At 38.2% G+C, this 12,631-nt stretch overlaps 1 protein-coding gene across 4 annotated transcripts in view; it reads right to left on the bottom strand.

Annotated features, from left to right (window-relative positions):
* Positions 1 to 9,634: 9,634 nt before the first annotated feature.
* The window catches only part of ANP32E (acidic nuclear phosphoprotein 32 family member E), a 33,023-nt gene continuing 30,026 nt past the window's right edge, over positions 9,635 to 12,631 (bottom strand). For all 4 annotated transcript variants that reach the window (XM_070607157.1, XM_008514891.2, XM_008514892.2 and 1 more), the window contains exon 7: positions 9,635 to 11,999. In XM_070607157.1, coding sequence (XP_070463258.1) covers positions 11,929 to 11,999 — 71 coding nt within the window. In that variant the 3' untranslated portion in view covers positions 9,635 to 11,928. The remainder of the gene's footprint in view (positions 12,000 to 12,631) is intronic.

Below are 12,631 nucleotides of genomic sequence, written 5' to 3'. Positions count from 1 at the left end.
ACTATACTTGCAAGTTTTCTATGGGGCTGTTATTTAAAGGTAAAATATTTTTTAAAAAACTTGTCACCTACTCAATGAGACCTTTACTAGCCACTCTAACTAAAATGCTCACGCCAATGACACTTCATATTCCCCACCCTGCTTTAGTTTTTTCCTTTAGCACACATTTTTATTTATTTATCTGGTTGATTGTTTCACCCAGGAGGATCTGTGAGGGCAGGAATTTTTGTGTTATTCACTGCTGTGTCCTGAGCATTTAGAACACTGCCTAGAGCAAAATAAGTGCTCCGCAGATATTTAATGAATAAAGGAACGAAGAAGCCTATTAAATAGTAAATATTTTCAGAAAGATAATAACCATTACAAGGACAGGGGAAGTAAAACTGTTACTCTCATCATCGATGATGCATTCTTAAAGAAGTCCTTTTGGAAAACAATTTGGCAATTAAGAGGCATAAAAATATTAATATCCTTTAACCCACAAATTCCACTTTTGGGAATGCATTCTAAGGAACTATCCTAAAATATGGGACAGCAACCACAGTGTCAAGCTGTTCACTGCAGTGTTATTTACACAAAGAGAGAGAAATGTGCAAAAAAAATTGGATAAATTATGCCACATCCACAGATTAAAATTCTACTTTCATTTGAAATTCCATTTCATTTGAAATACTAGTAATGTGGGAAAATGCTTTTTTAATGTACTACTGTGAAAAGGGGAAAAATAAACAGAATATGAGTTTATAATCTATTATTCCAACTAAATACAAATACGAACTATAATAAGCAATTATTGTATTGTGGCAATTTTTATTTGCTTTCTCTGTTTGCCAAATTGTTGGTGATATGGTTTTAATTTACATTCTTAAAGTACATTTATGATAAAAAATATATTCATTTTTTCAAAATCACGTCATGGATAAAACTAGCCAGATGTAGAAAATATTAACCCCATGAAAGAAATTGCTTGGGTGAAGAGATTAGGAACATCCAAATCAGATCGACTAGACTGCATTCAAACATGACTAAATATAAAATAGGTTAAAAAAAAAACAAAAAACCCCTGTTTGATTAAAGTGTGTTAAGAGAAGAAAGTGGTTTGCACAGAATCACAAGAAGAATTTGGGAGCATTAGTCTACTACTGCTGAGGCAAGACATGCTCAATATGACAAAGCCTAAAACCACTAAAAATGTATATTCCACTGTGGATCAGGGTAGGTTCATCAAGCTCACCAGGCCAATAAAATATCCCTCAAGACTATCTAGCACCCTCTGTTCTGACTCCACGCTCACCAGTGAGCCTTCTGATTATTAACTTGGCCTGCCAGTTCCCTTTTTCTAGGAAGACATACTCTAGACCTCCATGTAGCCACAAGGGTACTCGACATGTGGCTAATCTGAACTGAGATACGCTGCAAGTGTAAAATCCACCCCAGATTTTGAAGATTTCATTTAAAAAAAATGTAAAATATCTCACCAATAATTTTATATGGATTACATGTTGAAATTATAACATTTTGGATATATTGGGTTAAATAAATATATTATTAAAATTAATCTTACCTGTTTCTTTCTATTTTTTTAATATGGCTACTAGAATATTTAAAATTATTTCTGTGGCTCACATTTGTGGGCAGTACGATATTCCTGTTGGAGAGCACCGATCTAGAACATCGAACAAGAATACTGCAGCTGATGCAAATACACAATCTCCCTGTAAACCAATAAATTGACACTGGTTTAGACATCAATCTCTTGATGCAGATCTGTCCCTCACAAACTGATCAACATTACAGTGACAAAATCAAGCCCTGCTAAACGGGGAATCGGACCTTCACTGAAGTGAGCAAATCAAGCTTCTGGCCCCCTCTGAGCTTCGTGGGCACAAGCTGTCAGCTCAGCCATTTCCCCCATCATTTCTCTCTTGGCTCATAATCTTGCGTTTGGACCACGTTCTTCAAGGGATAGGGGTGTACTATTCATCTTTCTTTTCCTAGCATTTAAGTACCTTAAATAAAGACATTAAAAAGTATGTTAAATGGACATTCATCTACATTTTATGCCTTTGATCATAGCTATAGACCTCCTTGTCTTGAAAAGGATTTGTACACAAACCTCTCTATTGTTTTTTTCTTCATCTGTTAATTGCAAACGGCTTATAAAGATTGAACACATAATAAACAGAAAGAAAGCAAAGTTACTTACAGTCATGTGAACTAACAGTAGTGAATAATATAATACGGAGTGAAAGCTTCATAACCATCAGAGCACACTGTATTTTATTATCAAGGACAGAGTCTTAGAGACAGACCACAGAATTGACGTTTCATCATTATACACGGCCTACATTATATGACCTCTTATTTGTCCCTGAACTCCAACAGCAAACTCAAAGCTGATGTAGAATAACGGTGGAAGGGAAAATAGATGACACGAAAAGAAAAGAAGGTTTATCACGGGATCAGTGTGCGCTTTGGCCTCATAACATACACCAGATGGCAATAACTCCTTCTCAGCAAGTAGCTTCTCAATGTCCTACGGGCTGTAAAAAACAAATTCACTGTCAACTTCCTCTGCTAATAATTATTTTTTAATACTGTGGCAGCATCAAAACAATGCCGAAAGTACACACAATCCTTCAATTTAAGGAGGAAAAAACCACAAAAACTTCTCCAAAATATTTATCCTGTCAAAAGGAAAATCCTTTTCTGAGAAATGCTGTTACCAAACAGAAAATCTTGGCTTCTTAAAATCCAGGTGTGTTCTCTTCTCTTATTTTAAGTGAAGTAGATGACCTTTGTTTTACCCATTTGTGGCTGTTTTGCAAAAGCCACTGAAAATGCCTGAAAACTATTGGCATTGTTTTTACTGAAGTTAAATATTTGAAGTTGCTAATTCTATAGAAATGTGAACCCATCCTTTAATATATTTATAAAAATTGTGTGCACAAACTCTTTGACATTGGCCTTAAAATGATCTTTTCAAATACCATGTCTACTCGGACAAGGGAAACAAAAGAAAAAAATAAACAAGTGGGACGTCATCAGACTAAAGAGCTTCTACAAGGCAAAGGAAACCAGGATCAAAATGAAAAGACAACCCACCAATTGGGAGAAAATATTTACCAATCACATATCCGACAAGGGGTTAATCTCCATAATATATAAAGAACTCACACAACTCAACAACAGAAATATCAAACAACCCAATCAAAAAATGGGCAGAGGATACAAACGTACTTTTCTCCACAGAAGATATACAGATGGCCAATAGGCACATGACAAGATGCTCAACATCACTAATCATCAGGGAAATGCAAATCAAAACTACACTAAAATATTACCTTACACCCATTGGAATAGCTATAATCGGGGCCAGCCCAGTGGTGCTGTGGTTAAGTGCACATGTTCCACTTCAGTGGCCCGGGGTTCATCGGCATGGATCCCGGGTGCAGACATGGCACCTCTCAGCAAGCCATGCTGTGGTAGGCATCCCACATATAAAGTAGAGGAAGATGGGTATGGATATTAGCTCAGGGCCAGTCTTCCTCAGCAAAAAGAGGAGGATTGGCAACAGATGTTAGCTCAGAGCTAATCTTCCTCAAAAAGAAAGGAAAGAAAGAGAGAGAGAGGGAGAGAGAGAGGGAGGGGGAGAGAGAGAGGGAGGAGGAGGGGGAGGGAGAGGGAGAGGGGGAGGGGGAGAGAGAGAGAGAGAAAGAAAGAAAGACTATAATCACCAAGACAAAAAATAAAAGTTGGAGAGGTTGTGGAGAAAAGGGAACCCTCACACGCTGCTGGTGGGAATGCAAATTGGTGCAGCCACCATGGAAAACAATATGGAGATTTCTCAAAAAACTAAAAACAGAAACGTCATATGATCCAGCTATCCCACTATTGGGGTCTATCCAAAGAACTTGAAATCAACAATTCAAAGAGACTTAAGCACCCTTATGTTCACTGCAGCATTATTCACAATAGGCAGGAAGTAGAAGCAATTCAAGTGGCCATGGACTGATGATTGGATAAGAAGATATGGTATATATATATATACAATGGAATATTACTCAGCCATAAAAAAGATAAAATCATCCCATTCGCAACAACATGGATGGACCCTGAGGGTATTATGTAAGCAAAATAAGCCAGACAGAGAAAAACAAACACCGTATGATTTCACTCATATCTGGAAGAGAAGCAAACACATGGACAAAGAGAACTATTTAGTGGTTACCAGGGGGAAGAGGGGTGGCAGCTGGGCATAAAGGGTGAATGGGTGCACCAATACGGTGACTGACAAATAATAATGTACAATTAAAATTTCACAATGTTGTAAACCATCATAACCTCAATAAAAAATAAATAAATAAATTGTGTACACAAGAATTCAATTGTCTTCTCCACTTTCCATAGCTCCAAAGAAACCTTTCTGGTGTACAAGAGAAACTGAAGCAAACATTCTCTGAAAGGTGACTTACTGATTCCAAGAAATAGTATAATTTGATGACAGGGTTTTTTTTTTAAGATTTTATTTTTTCCTTTTCTCCCCAAAGCCCCCTGGTACACAGCTGTGTGTTTGGGGGTTTTTTTCTGCTTTATCTTCCCCAAATCACCCCTGGTACACAGCTGTATATCTTAGTTGCAGGTCCTTCTAGTTGTGGCATATGGAATGCCACCTCAACATGGCCTGAGGAGCAGTGCCATGTCCACGCCCAGGATCCGAATCAGCAAAACCCTGGGCCGCTGCAGCAGAGAGCTCGAACTTAACCACTCGGCCACAGGGCCGGCCCCTGATGACAGTTTTTCTTCAATAGTTTGAGACACTTCAAACAAACTACAATTCACCTGCCCTAATGAAAAGAATAAAAAGTTTAAGTCCTAAGCCTGCAAGCTGAGCTTAAAACACTTCCCCAATGAAGGCCAGCCCAGTGGTGCAGCAGTTAGGTTCACGTCGGCTTTGGTGGCCCAGGGTTTGCCAGTTCAGATCCCAGGTGTGGACCTATGCTCCGAGTGTTGAGCCATGCTGTGGCAGGTGTCCCACATATAAAGTAGAGGAAGATGGGCATGGATGTTAGCTCAGGGCCAGTCTTCCTCAGCAAAAAGAGGAGGATTGGCAGCAGATGTTAGCTCAGGGCTAATCTTCTTTAAAAATACAAAAACAAACAAACAAAAAACCTTCCCCTGATGGATGAATGAAACTATTCTTTCCTTCTACAAACAGATACTACATATGTTAAAGCTCTTTATCATTTTATATGTGGGCTACATGTCATTTTTCAACGGCCTCCCTCCGGGTTCTTGGCTGCTCTCATATTTTCTAGAATTTAACGTCCTTAGGTACACACTTGACTGAACTATTAAAACTCAGATCAATCCAGCAATTCTGGCTTTAAGATATGGAAAATGGGAATAGGATCAGCAGAGAATAATAGCGGGCTAGCTCCAAAGGACAAAAACCAAAGTTCACCCAACAAAGGTCACCCAAGTGTAAACTTGAACCAGAATGGGCACAAACAAGAGGGAGAAGCAAAGCGGCCTCAGCTCCAATCGCACCTCCACCTTAGAGATCTTGAAAACGTACATCATACACCGCCGTTTACAGTAGCTAAATTGAATGATATTCATGAATCCGGGACTAAGAATAATTCAATATTTCAAGTTAAATTAGAAAGAAAACAGAAGCTCTGCACATCGTTAAGCGAGGGTTGTAAAAGATGAAAGCTTGAATGAGAAAAACGATAGTCCCAAGGACCTTGGCGGCGAACAGAAGTTTGGGCGGGGGTGGGCGGAGCCAGGAGCAGGGAAACGGAAGTGGGATAGAGGGCGCTTTCCGCCATTGGCTCCCGAGCTCCCGGCGCGACGTCGACCCCGCCCCGCGCATGCGCAGCTCCCTGACAGAGTTGCGGGAACGCGCCGGCCGTCGCTTATCCAAAGAGGAGGAGGGCGGAGGAGGGCACGTGACCCGGATTGCGGCATTTCTGGCCCAATCCGAGGCGGTTCGGAAGCCCCCTTGCGGAGCAGTTTTGGGACCCCCGGTTCCGCCGCAGTGCTGATCTCTTTTTAATCCCCACCTTTTCGACTCCGCTCTTGAATCTAAGAATCTGGTTTGGCACAACTTCTTGCCGTGTGTCCCGCGAATTAAATTAGGAGCACACTCTAACGTGATTGGCGCTATTTCCCTTTCTCCGTAATTAGAGTGTCGTTTTTCTAATGTCAAGTCCCGTCCTCTCCAAGACGCCCAAATCCTGCTCCTACTGCTTGAGACTCCAGAATCGCTGGAGGGCGCCGTGTTGCAAAAAATGGCACCTTAGGGTATTTATCCAAAGAGCTTGAAGTCAGCAATCCCAAAAGTCCTATGCTCCCCAATGTTTATTGCAGCATTGTTTACAATAGCCAAGACATGGAAGCAACCTAAGTGCCCAGCAACAGATGAATGGATGAAGAAGATGTGGTACATATATACAATGGAATACTACTCAGCTGCAAAACAGAACAAAATCATTCCATTTGCAATAACATGGATGGACCTTGAGGGAATTATGTTAAGTGAAATAAGCCAGTGAGAGAAGGATAATCTGTGTATGACTCCACTCATATGAGGAATTTAAAATTATGGACTAAGAACAGTTTAGTGGATACCAGGGGAAAGGTGGGATGGGGGGTGGGCACAAAGGGTGAAGTGGTGCACCTACAACACGAATGACAAACATTAATGTACAACTGAAATTTCACAATATTGTAACCTATCATTAACTCAAAAAAAAAAAAAATCCAAAAAAAAATAGTACCCTAGAAAAGGAAAAACTACTTTATCTCAGGGGTTCAGGATTAGGGAAATTAAGGTAAAATTTTAAAGAGGCAAATGTCCCATAGGACTATGACAGATAACTTACCTCAAAAACGTACCTCAGGAGATCACTATTTCACTGTAAGCATTTAAGTAAAATCTCCAGATCTGTTTCTTCAAGCCTTCTATCAAGAATCTGAAGTAGTGATGCTGGGATGAGACTACTGCCCGATGTGGTTGGCTCGCCCTAGAGGAGTGTGATGGGAAACAAGGCCTGAAAGAAACTCAGTCTTAAGGCTGGAGTCCTTGAAGTGAGAAGGGAGTAGGGTAAAAGCAAAATAGATGAGGCTGAGTTCTAGAGTTCTAATCCTTCATGTCCTGCCTGCTACAGTCCAGGAACCTTAGCAGTGGGGAATCAAACAGTGCAAAAGGATAAAATGCCAAATCCATCAAAACAATAAAAAAGGAAATTTCCCTCCACATATCCCAATATAGATAGCTTGGTAAATATAAGACCTGTCACCTGGAATTCTATTCAGAAAGTTTCACTCATGTCCTACAAATAATAAATCCTCAATACTGCGGAAATGAGTTTGTTCTTAACTCCAAATAGTCTCAGAAAACGCGGGGTGGGAGGGAGAGGTGCACGACTAAAAGCTCTGGACTTGTGCTGGCTTCTCTGCCAGAGTTGCAGCGTGGCGGTAATTGCTACTACCCTTGCAGACGCTGGTTTCCTCTGGTGCTGCTGTCATTGGTTCTTAAGAAGTACAGTTGCTTCAACTGCAATTCTTTCCATTATACTTAGAGATTCTTCTACCAACCCCAGTATTCCTCAGTCACAGCTGTCTGTATAAATGACACTGAGCTCCACTGTGCACCCTTTTGCCGGCTTCTCGGTGCCAAGAGAAGAGGGTTCTGGGAGAAAATACCTCCAAGTGGAGAAACCGGTAGCCTCTGAGAGCTAATTCTGGGGCTGTGGACTGAGTCCATCCAGGAAAAGTCACAACTAAGGTGAAGGGCACAGATCATGGCCTTCATCTGTGAGTGGTGCAGTCTGAGTATTTAACAGGAAAATCAGAGAAAATAGGCAAGTGTTTACAATGTCAAAGTTCCTTCCTGAACAGCTAGAATGGGTTGTTTTCACCACTGCTATGTGCCTCTTTCATGGCCTATGTCAATATTGACCAGTGATCTGGATGTGTCCATTTTATAAGTAACCAGGTCCAAATGATACCTTAACAAAAATTTAAATTATTTTTAAATATTAATAAAATTGAAAAAAAGTCGTATTTGCTTCTGATTCTTTTTTAATCAGAATTGCTATTATGTGATAACCCTGCTCAGGGTCTTACCACCCAAAAAAGTGGCTAAATTCGTATGAAATCAAAGTATTTTACCAGTATATAAAGTCTTTTTAAAGGTTCTCCTGGAGATTAACTCATTTTGTAATTTTCATTCTGTGGTATAACCTGTTCTCCTTCAAGTTAGGGCTGCTCAGTAGACTAGTGACACAGTAGCTGCCCCAGGCCAACTTACCCAAGCTAATTCTCACATCTTAAACTGATTAGTACATGAAAAAGGAATGCAGTAGTAGAATGCTATTATTAAGCAACAGCTGCAGAATGTCATTGCATCCAGTACTAGGAACAACAGAGGGGACATTTTCAGCAACTCAAGAATAAATGTCACATGTTCCAATGCCTCTTCTTTAAAATACAGAAAAGAAATGCTTAAAAGTGTTTTGAATCACAATCTCACAGAATTGCTTCATTATCTAACACCTCTACCAAAAACTTTTAGTGTAGCTCTACCATTTTCTTTAACCAAGAGGGACAAAGCTTTGAATTGGTGTTTTTCGTTTTTTTTTTTTTTTGAGGAAGATTAGCCCTGAGCTAACATCTGTGCCAATCCTCCTCTTTTTGCTGAGGAAGACTGGTCCTGAGCTAACATCCGTGCCCATCTTCCTCTATTTTATATGTGGGACACCCGCCACAGCATGGCTTGCCAAGCAGTGCCATGTCCGCACTAGGGATCCAAACCTGCGAACCCTGGGCTGCTGAAGCGGAACATGCGCACTTAACCGCTGCACCACTGGGCCAGCCCCCAGGCTTTGAATTTTTTAAAGATGTAAAACAAAAAAATACCAAACTGATTTCAATAAACAATTCCTGTGGTTGAAATATACTTCAATATTTCCCACCTCTCAGGAAGCAGAGTTCTATAATTAAAAGACCTTCTCAATATTAACCTGTAAAGCAACCATAAAAGCATTACTTATTATATTTGTGCCTTGACTTTATAAAATACATTCCAGAGTTTTCTACAAACAAAACATTTTAAAAATCACTTATCACAGGAAAACCAAAAGAGCAGAAAAAAGCAGTTTGGTTCAGGTTTGATTTACTCAAGGTAAACATGAACAATTATGTATGTTTGTATTTATATTATCTAAGGATTCTGAAGATAAATATTACACAGTATAAATGGAGATTTTGGACTCATTTTAGAAAACTATTGGTGTACAAATGGTTTATAATCACTTTAGTTAACTAGAAACAGTTACCTGAACTGTAGGTAACAAAGTTATTACTTCAAATCAAAATACAAAAAGTACTGGCTCAATTTGCAACTCCAAAAGGAAAATCAAGGGAATTCAGAATTTTTTCTGCTTCTTGGGGAAAAAAGTTAATAAGTTAGATGATGAGTTAAAGTATTAAACTGTAATGCCTCATATCACATCCAAGTGTTTGAATGAGTTCACTTTCAAGCTGTTTCTCGGTTTTTAAAAAGACCTCCAAAGCCCCCAAGGGTGGGGTTCAAAAAGTCAACATCATACACTGAAACTAATCATTAACAACAAATCTTCAATTTATTTGAAGCAATTCGGTTTCAAAAACGTTAAGTTACAGCAGTCACAGAAAAAAACGGAATAGTCAGAAACAATAAAAGAATAAATCAGGAGTACTGCATTTTTTTGTTTGTTTTTAACACTGTCATGGCTTTATTCAAAACACAGTTGCACAAAAGTATTAACTTCAAAGTTTTTTAAGGAGAGTTTTGAGGAATTTAACACACTATGTACATACTGCCATACAAAGAGCATTAAAATAGGACCAAAAACTTCTACAAAATATAAAACCCACCCTTACTTATTTGCATGAAAATACCACCCACAAAGCTAAATAAGTCTTAAAAAGTTATTTGGAGGCTCTAAGTGTTGTTTTCAAAACAAAGAAATCTAATTTTGATTGCACAATAAGATGATTGATAAGAAAGTCAATATATAGATTTAATTTTAAAAATAAGTATTTTATAATCTGGCATACTATGCGATGAGAATTCTCAGGGACTAAAATAGGGCATTTCAATTGTTAAAAAGGAATAAAATGCTAGCTTTTTGGAGATTCCAATCCCCCCGCTAAACTTATCCCCAGAGTTTTATTTCAGTCAGTTGTGCAACTTTGTTAGTTTATCCACAAATAACTTCATAATTTTTACTTTAAAATCCCAAGTCATACATTTTAGACTAAAGAAGCAGTGCTAGACTCAGTAATTCAAATGTGTCCCAGCAGAGAAGTGCAACTCCAATTAATTTGTTGACACTAACTTTAAAAAAATTTACAAATATTCAAAACAAAGGGGAAAAAAATTTAGGTACTTATATTTGAGATTAAAAAGGAACTGCCTCGGACATGGAGCCTCCACAACAGAAAGGGAGCTGTACTTGTCTATTCATAAGATATTTAGTAGCCATATAAGGAAACACACTCGCACTTATCCCAAATATTTTTCTATCTTTAATGGATATCCACTTGAAAACAAATCTTAATTTTAATACTGATTTAGTTTCAAATATTTTTCCAACTGCCCTGTATATCCCAGTTAATGCTCTATCTGGTAATGCTTTAAAACTACAGGAAGAATAATTGAAGGTTCTACTCAGAAAAATTAAAAATACTTTGCAGAGTGGTATCTAAATCATTTGGGAAGCCAACTTAAAAATTTGACTTGAATGTCTCATTAATTATCAACAGATAATTGTTCTGACTTTTGAGGAACACTAATGCTGCTTCCAAAAGCCTCCTCTGATGCTTTTCTTTTTTCATCCTACTAATACAGCCTGTACATCTTGTCAACCAAGAAAGATTTACAGTAAGCAGAGCCTGTTGAATAAAACGATTGATAAGGATATTCGTATCTCAGAAAATACTCAATTTCTTTCACTAAGCTTGTTTAAAACTGAGACAGGTCTGAAAAGGTGGTTGAGGTATGACTGAAGGTTTTCCTGGGTGTCCCTAAGTTTCCCAACTTTTTTTTGAGATAGAGGGAGGGGTGTGAAACAAGAAAGAAGGCGATCATAGAGGACTTGCTGAGAGGAGAACGAAGAATGCACACTTAAAAACAAAACAAACAAAACAAACAACCATTAGCATATCATGATCTTCAGCCTGAAGCAAAAAGGGCTCACCCGCATGTCTCTGGACTTAGCGTAAGCAACTTTTCCTTCAAAAATAGAATCTTAGTCACCTCGCTTAGAAGGTTCCTGCAGCCTTCACCAAAGCCATGAATTATACCGCTGAATAGAACCTTTACTATTCTGCTCCTACTTTCCAAGCTACTCATAGGACAAAAAAGCACCCAAATACCCTTAGCCAAAAAAAAAATTAATTCCCTTCAAACTAAAGATCTCTGAGTTAGCTCTAAAAAAATAACCAACCTACCATTCAAGAAACTATTTTCATTTCATATTCCAGCTGACTGTGATTTCAGTTAATTTATAAATAACTTTAAAACCTTATGAATTAAATGCACCATGCTACGCCTGTGCAAAAGTGATCATGTTTTAATTATGGGCTAAAAATGACTAATACAGTGAGCTTCAATTAGAAAAATTAAGATTCTAAATAAACTGCTAGGGAATTTCACAATGGGTCAAAATGAAAATTTTTCTCTACATACAATATGATCATTAACAGACTAGTAAATCTTATTGGAATGATAAGGCAAAAATAGTAAAACCACACTTTTCCTATAAAAAGTAACACATTATCTTCTGTAGGGACAGCTATCATACATGAAGAAACAAAGATGTGATCACTCTATTGCACACCCAGGAACATTAGGGAATCTGGTCTTAGAATGATCTAGTCATCTTCTTCCTCTCCATCATCTTCAGCATCTCGTTTCCTCTTTTCCCCTCGAAGACCTTCTTCTTCTGAAAGAACAGTGAAAGGAAAATTGTAAAATACTTAATTTTAACAAATGGATGAATTTAAGTTACAAAGCTTTGAATCTATCTTAGTGAAAAGTTAACGGCATAAGAAAATTATAGGTTAAGTTCCCTCTCTGAATTTCTTTCAATTTCATGTATTGAACAGACTTAATAGACTCAGAAATCCATAAATAATGACAGCTTGCTATGCACCCTTGTGGCCAAATCATGAAGTACAGATCAAGAAAGTAAGGGCTTGATACTAACGGAATTATTATTGAATTTTTATATTTATTTTGAAAGACCTAAGTAAAGAATACCAGAGAGGAAATCTAAAAAGGGCATGATATGGAGTTCAGGTATTCTTCTCTTATAGATAAGGCTTCACCCTCTCCAAAATAAAAGACTGAAAAAATAATAAATTGAGCCCAAGTTTCCATTATCTCTTCATTCTTGTTTTGAAACTAAATGTTAGAAGCTGTTGTTTTTTTTTAATGGAATTAATGAATACCCTTACAGAATTATCCTTTAAAAAAGGTTTTATTGGGGCTGGCCCAGTGGCGCAGCGGTTAAATTTGGCGACCCGGGGCTCGCCGGTTTGGATCCCAGGTGCAGACATGGCACCACTTGGCAAA

This window comes from Equus przewalskii, unplaced genomic scaffold (genome assembly GCF_037783145.1).
Source record: "Equus przewalskii isolate Varuska unplaced genomic scaffold, EquPr2 ChrUn-10, whole genome shotgun sequence".
Lineage (NCBI taxonomy): Eukaryota > Metazoa > Chordata > Mammalia > Perissodactyla > Equidae > Equus > Equus przewalskii.
The sequence above is the reverse complement of the archived record's forward strand: the minus strand, read 5'-3'. Positions and strand labels throughout refer to the sequence as shown.